The 14,293-nt window shown below is 33.8% G+C and overlaps 1 protein-coding gene across 1 annotated transcript in view; it reads right to left on the minus strand.

The window, feature by feature from the left end:
* The window catches only part of LOC131038325 (acyl-lipid (8-3)-desaturase), a 105,884-nt gene that overhangs the window by 28,050 nt on the left and 63,541 nt on the right, over nt 1-14,293 (minus strand). Inside the window, exons 8-10 of the mRNA XM_057970708.2 lie at nt 13,778-13,869; nt 7,903-8,047; nt 7,646-7,771 (exon numbers count right to left, since the gene is read on the minus strand). Coding sequence (XP_057826691.1) covers nt 7,646-7,771; nt 7,903-8,047; nt 13,778-13,869 — 363 coding nt within the window. The remainder of the gene's footprint in view (nt 1-7,645; nt 7,772-7,902; nt 8,048-13,777; nt 13,870-14,293) is intronic.

Raw genomic sequence — 14,293 nt, forward strand, 5'->3', positions numbered from 1 at the left:
AGCAAGGATGTTATGATCGATGAAGAAGTTGGACCTTTTCAACTATCTTCAAAGATCAAGAGTACTGACGATCAACCTAGACCAGCATCCATTAACTCCACATGAAGGGGGGAATGATGATTTTCAGCATGAAGAATCTAATTCTAAGCATGTGGTATCTCCTAGGAAATTACAAGTACCAAAAAAAATTCTTTAAGAGAACCTAGATAAGCATCCAAATGACTCATTCAAATCATGATTTGGCTAGAGAGGTTTCTCAAAAGAGACCAAAATGGTGGGAAAAAATCGTTGATGCTTGAGATAATGATATGATCGAGGGTGAATCATCTAAAAGCAAGCAAAAAACAATTAACTTTGCTCTTATGGCTACCATGCAGGTGATTTACGGGCCACAAATGCCACAAATGTTTGAAAAAGCCAAAGGTAAACCCAAACAAGAAAAGACCATGGAAACAGAACATCAAAGTCTTATGAAAAATTAGACTTGGGTTCTTTCAAATCTTCCACTAGAGAAGAAACCCATTGGCTGCAAATGGGTGTACAAAGTCAAGTACAAAACTAATGGTACACTTGACAAGTACAAAGCACAATTGGTGGCAAAAGGGTTCTCACAATGAGAAGGTATTGACTATGAGGAGATCTTTGCTCCCACAACAAAGATGAGCACCATCAATCTAGTTCTAGCCATGGCAACACAATTTGGTAGGAAATTCCATCAAATGGACATAAAGAGTGTCTTCCTCAATGGTGAATTGGAGGAAGAAGTGTACATGACTCGGCCTTAAGATCTCCAATTTGCAAGAAAGGAGCACCAGATATGTAAACTAACAAAGTCTCTATATGGCCTAAAGCAAGCACCCAACGCATGGTACATTAAGATTGAGAGGTATTTGGATCAACAAGGATTCCAAAGAAGTCCTTCAGATCCAAATTCCTATGTCAAAAGCATATGCAATGACATCATCCTACTAGTCATTTACGTAGATGGTATCATAACTAAAAAACATGAGGCAAATTTGATTAAACCAAATCAAATATAATTTGAGTAAGGATTTTGACATAACTGACTTAGCCACCTACATTACTACGTAGGTGAAGAAGTTTGGCAAATAGGTTATAGTATACTTATTTCTCAATCTAAACATGCCAGGAGTTTGCTCAACAAGTTTAGAGTGACAAATTTCAAAATATCATCTACACTTGTGTAAAATAGGTTGAAATTTTTAGCCAAAAATAGACTCAAAGGTTATAAATGAGTTGGCATTCAATCAATTAGTGGCCAATCTTATCTATCTTATAGCCACTAGACCTTATTTGATCTATGTTGTGAGTTACATTTCTCATTTCATTACCACACAAAAGGCAAAAACATTGGGTTGCAATGAAGTGGGTGTTGAGATATGTGAAAAGGACACTTGACTTCACAGTTTTGTATAGAAAAAGCAAAGATCTTAGGCTGGTTGGGTTCAAATTGGGCAAGTTTTTTTAATGACAGAAAATCAACTTTTGGATATGTTTTCAATCTTGGCATGGGTGCAATCACATGGACTAGTAAGAAGCAACGGGGTAAATATTTACTCAACAGAAGCAAAGTATCAAGGAAGAGTCAAAAACAGCATGTGAGGTAGAATGGCTTCGAAAGATGGTTCCAAACATGAAAATGTCTCAAGCAAGGCCTTCACGTTTGTTTTGTGATAATCAAGAAGCACTAAAGCTTGCCAAGAATCCAATCTTCCACGAGTGTACCAAACCTCCGACAACTTGTAGAAGATGTATCAATGATGTTACAATATTGTCTCACTAAGGATCAAACTACAAACATTCTTACCAAGTCCTTGAGTCCTAACAAATTTGTAAAATTTCAAGATGAACTTGGTCTAGTTAGTAGATTGACTACTAGGGGAGGGTATTAAATTAATATTGTACTATTAAGTTTATAATAGTCGAATTAGTTAAGGATAGACTTTAGGAATATTCTTTATTCTTTTAGTTATGTTCTTATTGTTTGTTTGCTTAGTTGTTTATCTTATCCTTTACAAATAGATCTTTTGTAACTCTTATTTAAGGAGTCTTTCACTCCTTTGTTAATATCAAATATATTGGTAATCATTTTGTGTCTTGTATTTTTCATAATACATCCTAGGCCATCCCTTAAAAACACATAAAAATTGGGACACAAAAGAGACATTTTGTCCCCATCCCCAAAACATCTCACCCAATTAGACGTCTCAAAACACCCAAGGAACATAAGAAATTTCCAACATTTGACAAATATTTTTCTTAAGATGGCAAATTTCTGCTAGGGATTTTCATGCAAGGAAAATGTGTTTTAAAAATGTCCCATTACACCATAGAAACTTTCCCAGTTGGAAACTTTACTTTCCTATAAATAGCTTGAAACAAAATTTAGCAAAATCCTTTGAAATTCTAGAAGAAATTTGATATAAATATCAAATTTTCATCAATAGAATAATCTATGTAATTCAAACCAACACTAATCTACCTTTAAAATACTAGAGCCATAAAATTTGACCTATAATGGGTAAATAATTCTGCAAACCACTAAAGCTATATGTAATCTACCTTTAAAATACTAGAGCCATAAAATTTGACCTATAATGGGTAAATAATTCTGCAAACCACTAAAGCTATATGTAATTTACCTTTCCTATTAGAATAATTAATTCTTTTAGTCAGTTACCTTCTTTTGTGGTTCTATTAATGGTCATTTAGTTAGTCATTAGTCAACTATTGCTTTTTTTATAAGAACGCATAGTTTGCTTTTTAGTTTTAAGCTTTTTAGTTGTATTTAGCGTTTTAAGCTTTTTTTAAGCTTTAGATTAACGGTTTGTTCTTTTTAGAACACCATCTTGTAATTCCTTTATATACGATTGTATATGTTGGCAACAACAATGAAGGAAAATTGAGAGAGGGGGGGGCTGAATCAGTTTTCACCGGATGAAACAATTTAAACACACCTTCATATCTAATCAATTGCAGCAAGAACAAAGATAAGCAGAATAACAGTAACACACATAACACCAAGATTTTGACGTGGAAAACTCAGTTAAGGGAAAAACCATGGTGGGAACCTACCCACAATAAAATGATACTCTACAGTAGTATGTGAAAATATTACAATGGGGAATGCACATGCATTCAGGCACACTGCCTAGAGCTCACTGCTCAAAACAAGAAGGGCTACAACCCTGAGGAAGGCTCACTGCCTTACAAAGATCGGATAACAATCTGGATTACATGAACTGAAAGAATAGCATCTCCTAACGCCTAATGACAGTTCCGATTAAGCACATTTGTCTGCTCTGCAACACTCTCTACTCTACACTTCTCACGGAAAGATGAATTTGCTTGTTCGCACATACACCACTCTCTAATAATGCAAACACCACTCCGATATCCAAATTACATGAATATAACACCTATTTATACAAATCATCAACCTTGACTACAAGGTCGTCTCAACCCTTAAGACCTAATTACAAAATTACATCACACGATACATAGATCAACTATTGGACCAATACAATGCCATGATGACATAGCATGGACCCAAATCAAATCCACAAACACGCAAAATCACCAGAAATCTAGCCAAGATCATCCGCAACACATTACACCAAAAATGTCGCATAACACGAAGAACATCACCAGACCCATAAGATCCTCAATAACATGCACAATGATCAATGTGGACCAACAAAACAAATAGGACACGATTAGGAAACACCAACAAGCACGTTAGAACCATCCGCAATAGTCACACCAACACCACTCAATCAAATCTTCATTGATCAACACACCGATACTCAACAGCAGCAACTGGGACTAGAAAGATAACTTGCGGAGCACCAATTCACGAACCATCTGAATCGAAGATACACATGAACATCCCAAACACTCTCTCAAATCCACAACTCAAGATATACACATGAACCCTGCAACACTGAACATTGAAAAACCAATCCTCATACCGGAATCCATAACTCGATCAAATCACCACATAGCATCATGAAACCAACACTGAATCAACTAGAGATATTTCATTACCGCAATCACAAATCCTCACCAGCACATCTACAACATACCAACTAAAACAACCAAACCAACTCTCTACAATACCAGAACACAAAAATATGTTGACATCAATGACAATAACATATCCTAGCACTAGCAATATCCAACAGTATATTCGTAATTAATTAATTCGATTATTTTGAGCAATCAATTTTTCATGGTATCAAAGCGGGTCGATGGATTTTTTCAAGATATGGAGAAGTTTTTAATTGATTTTTTATGAGAAAAAGAAACGATTCTAAAATTTTCGAGGTTTTTTTACAAAGTTTTTGTGTTCGCATTTCTTGTTGAACAGAAGAGTTTGTGTAGGGTTTCTTTGGTGAAGGCTCGCGTGTTCGTCAACTTCTTTTTTTCTGGGCGTTGCGCTACGGTTCGTGGTGTTTCTCAAGATTCTTTTTACAGGTTCAAAATTTTTGAGGGCTCTATGGCAGCGACTAGGGTTTTCTTGTAGGGCAACCTTCGGCATTTTTTTTCCTGAGCCTTCCGCGTTTATTTTGTGTTTTTCTCAGATTTTCATCAGGTTCTCCAAGGCAATTTTCATGCCTCCAACTTCCGCGATTTTTTCATGATTTTCCGCAGCTTCCTGTGACGCGGTTTTTCGCAATTTTCTATCACCCTTCGTTTCTTTTTTATAACTCTCCACGCAGTAGCTCGTTTTTTTTCCAATGATTTTCCACGCTTTTTTTTTTTGTGCGCCCTCCTGATCGCATCAGCTCCTCTGCGAGCTCCGCAGTGCAATTTTCGTGATTCCCCACTTTTTTTTACAGGATTCTGCTTTATCACGATTTTCTGAAAAACAGCTAGGGTTTATTTTCTACAGATTTTTGGGTTCTGCAGATTTTTTGAAAAACAGCTAGGGTTTTTCAAACATTTCGGCACTTCGGGTTTTTTTTAACCTTGTCACAACCTAAGGCATCCACACCAGTCTATTTTTTGTTTTGCAGATTTTTTCTGGTTCTCAGAAAAATTATCTGGGTTTCTCAAATTTTCGCACATTGGTATTTGTTCCAGAACAGTTGTTTTTTACTGATTTTTTTTTTTAAAAACATCAATATTTTTTTCTACGGATTATTATTTTTCTGATTTTTTCTGAAAGATTATAGGTTTTCAATTTGCAGAAAATTTCAATTTTTGGGTTTTTCAGCAAACCTCGAAATTTGCGCATTGGGATTTGTTCCTTGAATTCCACTCCAAGGTATCAAATCCATTTTGCAACTGCTTCTATTCTGATTTTTTAATCAACTTCTTCTGTCTCCTACCTTCATTAGGTTGACCACGTTCAACCTCAGTTTTTGTGATGGCATCTTTGACCAACATCATGTTGGAACACAATCAAAAGTTCAACAGTTGTAACAACACCTGGAAACAATGCATGTTGACGATATTTGAGTACCGTTGCCTTGATCAGATTGATTTGGGTCAAACCTCTCATCCTACAGGTCCCAGGGTTTTCACGATTTTTTCCTAAAAAATTGTTTGTCGATTTTTTTTATTTTTTCCACAAAAAATCATGGGAGGGTTCTGCTTGATTTTTTCCTCAAAAATCAAGCTTTTATTGCGTGATGTCTGGTGTTTTGTCGCACAAAATTTTTAGGGTTTTCACGATTTTTCCCTACATTTTTCACAAGCTGTATAATTTTTCCTTAAAACTTATCATCTGTAATCCGCAAATTTTGCGTGGAAATTTGGTTATCTGGGTTTTACCGTTTTTTCCACAAAAACGATGATTTGTAACCTCAGAGTTCTTGGTTTTTCGATTTTCTCCTCAACATCATGAATTCTCTTTTTGAGGGTTCCTGTTTTCAAGGTTTGACGGTTTTTTCCTCAAAAATTGTGCTTTTTGTTGGAGTCAAGTTTGAGTTGCACCTAGAGTTGTCAGGGCAAACATCTACAACCGTTCTTGCGATCTATTTTGGAGTTGCTAGAGAAAACAGTGCTTAGTACTCTTCTGCAAAAGGGTTTGTTGATTTTTCCTCAAAATCATGGTCTCGGGCTTCTATAATTCGTGTGTGCCAATTCTATAATTCGTGTGTGAAGGTTACATCAATCATCTGAAATCAGCTATTTTTGGTCATTACCACTTTGCAGATCCTAGGAGGGTCTTCGTAGGAGCAGAGTGTTCTTTGCATTACATTTGTGATCAAAAGACCTGCAGTGTCTTCTGTCGGGTACTTAGTTGATACAATGACCATTAAGGGAGTTTATTAGAATAATTAATTCTTTTAGTCAGTTACCTTCTTTTGTGATTCTATTAATGGTCATTTGATTTGTTCTTTTTAGAAGACCGTCTTCTAATTCCTTTATATACGGTTGTATACTTCTAATTAATTAATCCAATTATTTTGAGTAATCAATTTTTTAATTCCCAATAAATTATGTACACTTTAACTCTCCAAACACAAGAACCTCAAAAGGGCAATCGTAATCAATTTGGATAGAATTAGTTTGACATATTTTACTCTATTTGATTTTGTCAAAGAGGTTGTGATGAAGTGGTAGGGCTATTTTTCTCATGTTGAAGACCAAGGGTCAAATCTCCCCAAAAACATCTTAGCATTGGTGGTGTTGGAGTGGTATCCCAACTTTAGTTGATAAAAACATCTTAGCATTGGTGGTGTTGGAGTGGTATCCCAACTTTAGTTGATAGTGTGTGGTAGTCCCACAAGTGATGGAATAGAACTAGAGGTGTAAAAAGAAGCAGGAAGGAGGAATTGAAGAGGTAATGGCACAAAGCATAGTCCCACAAGACGGAGATGGAGGATTTGAGAAGATATAGGAGCGGTAGCCCCACATGGAGGACCATAAGCAAAGAAAAGTAGCTAAAGGACTAGAGCGGTGGTCTCACAAGAGAAGCTAGTGAAGTAAAGAAATGGTCTTGCAAGAGATGTCAGATGAGTGGTAATCTCGCAAGAAGTTGGAGGCAAAGAGAAGTATCAAGTGTGGAATCCCACCAAATTGAATTGTAAATCTAGTGATATCCCTTCTAGGAGAGCATTATATAGAACAGTATCCCTGCAACTGTAAGGGGTCAGGATCCCATCACCAAACCTCCCTAAATAATCTAAAAAAACTTCATTCTATTTGATTTTAGCGTGCATGATTTATATTTTCTTCTAAAGTCCATAATTGAATGTTTTTCTTTTTTGTGTAAATTATACTTTGTTTTGCTTCAAGTCCATGTGCCTCATATCTACTTGCTTTTTTGCACCTAGGGTGATTTGTTTCTTTGACAGAAGTATTCTCCATTATACAGGCAGAGACGCATGTGAACAAGCAAACGTAACACTAACTCCATAAATGATGATATGCCATCTAGTAGAAAACTTGTGGGGCTTGAAGGAAACAGTGTTATAGAAAATGAAAGTCCTGGGAGGCCCATAAGTCATAAAGATGACACAACAAAAAATTTATTTTTTATCATCCTACACTAAATGAAAATAAGGTGATAAAAAAATTCTTTTTTTTTATACCGTGACAGTAACTCTTAACGGGAAAAGCATTCCAGTAGTTTGATTACTTCAAAGTTTGAACGTGTGATTTACAAATTCACCTGCATTGCAGCCCAGCCTTGGTGCACTTTAGGTCGACCATGACTTGAATCAACAACTGGGAAATCCACTTCTGGGACAACATGCGCAACCTGGAATAGCAATGCCAATGTCCATCCACAAACAAACTGCAAAAGCATTCCAGGCAACATTGTTCTTGTCCACTGTTAGTTGAAAATGATGTTGAAAGATAAAACTCTATAAACAAAAAATTAAGAAATATATATACATACTGGTAAATCATAATGTTAATGCTCACCTGTGAAGCTACATAGAGAACTGCACATTGAAAGATGCTGTGATGACTGAAAAGAGAGGGAAGCACAAACATGTACATTATGTAGAGTATCTTGCCTCCAATAAATACGCCAGTCTCCAAGTTTGTCATCTTAGGTATCTTCACTCTGATCAAACATCAAACCCATTATAAATCAAAAAAACCTTAGTGTCTTACAGAATTTTTGGTATGAAAATGCAATTGATTTCTTCCATCATTAAATATCCTTTCGAAAATGAACCAGAAAAGTTTTAAAATACAAATTTTTAGAGACTAATCTTCTTTTTTGACCAAGGTGACCAACTTTTTGGGGCACAACCAACCTATAATCTATTTAACTTCAAATAGCATCTTCTTTAGGATCAAGCGTATTCTTTACAAAAAATTAGTTCACTTATTATTAACATATATTTGAAGGAATACAAGAAATACCAAACTCTTTACAGCTAAGATGGGCACGAATCCAAGTTGTACATATTTATAACTCTCAAAAATATTGGAGATTTATCAAATATTATCACCTAATGTATTTTAAGAATATGCTATAAAAGTATTGACTAATGGAGCCTTTAAATTGTTTACATCAGTTCTATATCCCTATAAATTCTGCACCTTATTTGACTAATGCATTTCAACAAAAAATGAATCCCCACAAACATCAGTCTTTGGGAGAAACGGTAGGAGGCTACGGAAATACTAGACAAAGAAGAATTGCAAAGCAGGCCAAGTTTGTTTGCCCTCAGAGATGTTAGGAAATCCAACCAACCAATAGTATCCAATCAAATAAAGATGAGAACAACACAATTCAGAAAAATATGGGAGCATTCACCATAAAATGAACTATAAATTTATAATGGTACAAATAGTTCATAAAAGATCGTCATTTGAATTATCTACAGACATCAAGTAATCTCATATGGACCTCTCACATCAGTCCCAAGACATTTTCTTGCAACTCATCCCATGCCCAAATAAAAAAAAGTGAGAAAAGAGAGATCAATTTCATTAGTTAAGGGATAAAATACCGCAATTATTGTTATTTGTGTTTCAATTTGATATCACAATCCAATTTAGTATTTACTATTAAACCTTGCATAATTACATTTACTATACAGCTCGAAATTATGGTTTATTTCATTATAAAAGTAAATTTGGTAGCAATCAAGAGCACTTCTCCCTGGACTTGTCTGTAACAGCATAATGGTTAAAACCAATATTATGATTCAAGGAAGTTAATCCACAAGGTAGGTTAAAATTTGACCAAAAACAACTATAAGATGCCCTCAAAATGTTCTTGAAACTTCTCCAAGGTTTTGATAGGCTACATAAGGCCACTTGACTAAACAAGTAATGATAGAAGCCAAATAAACTACTAAAACAGGACTCCAGGCACTGAAGAGGAAATGTCAACCCACATAAGGTATTTAACACATAAGGAGCCACGTTAAAATTTGTTGATTAAAAGGATTTAAATATAATCAGTGGATCTTGCAATTTATAAATAACTCATCAAATCTTGAAAACTATTCTCTTGCACTTTACAGATCAAACTTTGGAAAGCCATAAATAGCCCAAAGAATACAATATTCATTGCAATATTCATTGCACTAGAAGTTCACCGGCTATTCAAAGGTATGTATCAGTCTAGTGTTGATTACTTGGTCACTTCTAGTTTTATTTCAACTTGGGCTGCATGTATTAAGCTTACATGCTTCTAGCATAGTAGCAAAAAAGGCATGAACTAACACATACATAATTCTTCACTCTTGATTTGTATCATTTGGCTAGACACGTCACACATTGATAGGGATCCTTTTGGCCTAGCGTGTTGGAATAAAAGAAACCCTTTCAGATATATTTAATTGTTCACTATTGCTACATTTAGAAAAGAATGACAGTGAGGTAGGTTTCTATACCTTGCAAGCAATTCTTGTAAGGTAAATAGATAAATGTCAATAAAGAAATAAATAGTGGTTTTCAAAAATGAGTAAACATTTAATGATAAAAGCACTCAAGCTAGTATTCAAGAGCAGTCTATGTTGATTGATTATATATTTAAGTCAATAAAGAAACAACAAATTATAGCGGTTTCTATATTAGCAAAAAACAAAAAGAATATTAACATTAATAGAGGTTAATATTACAAAATTGCAGCTAGCCATCTAGATTGTCTACTGAAGTCCATAGCTAGTAGAAAGTTAGAAACTGCATGTTAAAGAGGGAGGTAGTACAACAAATATCATCAGATAACAGAACTTGTTTGGGATGTATGTTTTTTGAGCGTACGATACATATACTGCAACTAAAAGTTGTTCTGAATTTATGATAAAAGCACCTTTCAATAAAATCAGGTAATCTTTGAAGATGCTTCTATGAAAGGTCAGCTTTGTTTGTCTTTTTTTGAGTATTTCCTTGCTTCTCATAAGAAATATTCGGAGAATGGATCATACACAGACATGAATTAGAAAAGGCAATAGTAAGACTGTCTTTCTGATTATAAATACTCTGTGGATGGATCATGCCCAGACAAGAATTATAAAAGAGAATGTGTTACTTTGAGCGGCTCAGTGCAATCAATTAACTGTGGATAGATTTATATTTGAAATTACCATATCTTAAAGTTCAATTGGCAACCATCATCCTCAACAATGAAAGCCAAAAGAACTAATTATAGTTCATAGGCAACTATAACCCCCAATCCCATTGAATTTTAAGGTCCCACTGCTAGCCCTTTAGAATAGTAGGGTCCCATAGAATTGTAAGGTTGATTGCAGTACCATAGAATATTAGGGCGAGAAAAATAGTTCTAGAATCGCCCATTACCTCCTCCCACCCACCCCTAGGGGGCCCTACTATTCGCGAGTTAGTTCATGGGTTGATTTTCATTTTTATACCCCTGTAGCAATTTGTTAGAGATGGTTAGATATTGTGGGTTTTATTTTCTTTACATTATGGCAGCCCATTTTATATCATATTTAAACCAGAGATACATGGGAGTTTGTCCTCACCCTTCAGCCCCTCATCCCTGTCCCCACTGCCATTCCCAGAACACAAGAATGTCCACTGATTGTGCCCACTAGAGAAATCAAGGACATGCATTTTTATTTTTAATTTAAAAATAGTTAGTTTTTTATGGAAAAAAACACTGAAAAATGAGTGTGGGGGTCCCACGTGTCCCTTTATGTGCCCTATGAAACCGTAAACACACCATATAAGTAACACCCTCACTCATTTATATTGCCACCCACCATTACCTCAATCATTTTTGCACTTGCAGCTGTGAACTTGAGGAGGAAGGGAGTATTCGTAGTTTATGACTTAATCATCCTTGAATATGCACATTGCTTACACAAATGAAACTCATTGGTTGAAGGCATGAAATTTAGAACACACCGATTCCAATGCCCAAAACAATCATTTTCTAAACAATCTACATAAGGCTAAGGTGCCTTAAGAAAGTTGGATGCAATAATTTCCTTGATATGATTTGATGCTTTCCAAACTATGTGTAATTGGGACGATATGCTGACACTGTTATTCTCATTGGGTTCTGAACTAGGAAACATGGTGATCCTCTTTCTAATGAAACTTATGAACTTCTCTTCCAATAATCTAACTAATTAACAAGTAGTTATTCTTGTTAATTTTCAATTGTTAAATCTGATTATTACTTGCATCTTATTTTAATTTAATTGACTCTCTTCTTTCTACATTTAAATTATTTTATTCTGTTTTTAATTTGCTTCAAAATCCTTTTTATGTTTAAGTTTTGTTTATTCACTTGAGCCATAATCTTGTAATTTCCTTAGAATACCAAAAAATCTTAATTTCCTGTTGTTTATTAATTTAATTTTTCTTTTTATTCCCTATAATTCTTCAATTCCTTCATTATATCACTTTGACATTTAATAGTGTATGCTCATATTTCATTATTAAGCATTGATCCTAGTATTCTTTCCAATTTTATTATTGTCCTTTTTTTAGTTTGTGATGTCTTTTTGTTCATTTATCATAATAATGATAACAAAAAATTATTTTTTGTATCTTGAATAATAGCATAATATTATTATTAATTTTCATAATATTTAGAAATCATTTTTATCAATTATAACAATAATACCATTTGTCATATTTTTCAATACAATAATAATTATAATGTTTAGATTAACACATTAGTGTTGAAAACATTACTGATAGTCTGACAATTTTAATTTTTTGCATCTTAACATCATCAAATAGATTTTCAAAAGGCAAACATAATATATCACATTTATAACATGCAATATAACTACTTATATGTTCAGTTATTATATTTATAACTAACAAAACATATTTAACATCACAATCATGACTTTTATATTATAACATATCTTAATATTCATCCTGATATTTATACTATTTATAAACAGTTTAATCACTTGCTTCTTTACAACTTTTGCAACAATTATCTATTCCTTTTTAGGAGCTTTAACATAATTATATCTTTAATACTTAGAATTGTTATCATAATATTTCAGTGTACTATAACATTTTTTAGTTATGATAGTCAAAATATAATTACTTTTAATTTTAATACTTACTTCTAATACTTGTTACACCATATTTATAAGATATTACAATCATAATTATTGTTATTTCAATAGATTTTATAATCTATGTATTATATTATATTGTTCTATTCTTTTAATTTATTTTTGTGCTATTTTTGGTTCTATCGTTTCTAGGTATTATTCTTTGGTTTTAACTCTCTTCTGAAGGACCTAAATATGCAATCCATCACGATATTATCTATTCTTCCTGTTGATGGATCATGGACTGTCATCTAAAATGTTGTTGATGAAAATCCTACACAGTTACAGCCAGACGCACTTGCACTATTATGGACTGTGGCAATATTATTTCTTAATGATCCAATGTTCATTGAGAGAACAATTTGGATTGTTGGGTAGTATTATTTAATTGCTTAGTTCTACAGAGTAAAAGGTTGGGCACATCATATGGTCAATGCTTCTATGTCTTCTGATAAGACGGGATACTGTAGTCATTAAGTATACATGACTATAAACATACTAATTACTAAATACTTTTGTAGCCTGAAATTTTAGATCTTTATGAAATGTAATATTTGAGAAACATTATAGCTTATATATTTGAATTTCTCAATATATGTATACCATCCCTTGCAGTCCAGAAAAGTGGCCTCTTGGACTGCCATCCAAGATACACATTCCCCCTTTCGGAAACACCATGGAACATAGATTTACACATAATCTGATGTGCTGCTATTTAACTTGTATATTTTAAGTTGCATTTTCTAATATTTAACTTCCATCTTGATACTGTACTGAATTACCAAGAAGGTTTCTCTAGATAAGTCCAATCAGATGTTAAATAAATCACAAATCTAGTAAATCAAAAACTCTGAAAATGAGGAACTTTTCAATAAAACATGCTTCATTTGCATTCTTAACTAGTTTTCCAATTTGGGATATAGCCTAAAGACTAAAACAAACTCAGGAGCCCTTCATAAAATAACACACTAACAGATTTCTGTGCAGAATCATTCTATTGTAAGTTATTTATATAACAATGCAAAGAGCAAGAAAGTAGCTGTAGAATAGATTTTTTTAATAAGGTGACTGCTAGCTTAGAAGCAACAAAACAAAACACACGGGAGATGGAAGTCCCTGGATCAATTTTAAAAGCTGACACACAAATTATGATAAATAAGTAATAGGCAACCATGTACATTCCAAATATCATAGAGTAGTAAACTGCCCAAAAATATTTGAATCTTCTTTAACAAAGCTGACAATTTTCATCCAGCTGCAGAAAAATGGGAAAAAAATAAACATACGGGCCAATAGATCCACTTATGTATGCTGCAAAATCATCCAATAATACCCCTTTCAATGCCAGTAAACCATAAAGTGCTCCCAAGTAAACATGCTGCAGGGGCATTACCACTCATCAGGAAAAGAATAACTTTGCAACCTCAAAGAACTTACAGTTTCTAAACAACTCATCTAAATGCAATATTTGTAAAATCAATAATGTCTGCTAGAGTAAAACTAAGTCACTTTCGGATGATGGTTTGAAATCGCAAAAAATACTTCAAATAACAAATTTATGTATGAGATTTGCACCACAATCCATCTATCATTGTCCTTAAAAACTAAAGGGTCATAAATTGGCTTTGTAATTTCATCATATATTTATAAGACACAAATGGAAAATGAAGAGTAAAAATGCTGAGAATTATGGAGATTGATTAGTCTTAATAAGTGATGCGATGGCTATTGATCAAAACAAACAGTTGCTCAATAAATATGAAAGCCTCCTAGCCAAATTCAAGGCTCAAGCAATGATTCAA

This window comes from Cryptomeria japonica, chromosome 6 (genome assembly GCF_030272615.1).
Source record: "Cryptomeria japonica chromosome 6, Sugi_1.0, whole genome shotgun sequence".
Classification (NCBI taxonomy): domain Eukaryota; kingdom Viridiplantae; phylum Streptophyta; class Pinopsida; order Cupressales; family Cupressaceae; genus Cryptomeria; species Cryptomeria japonica.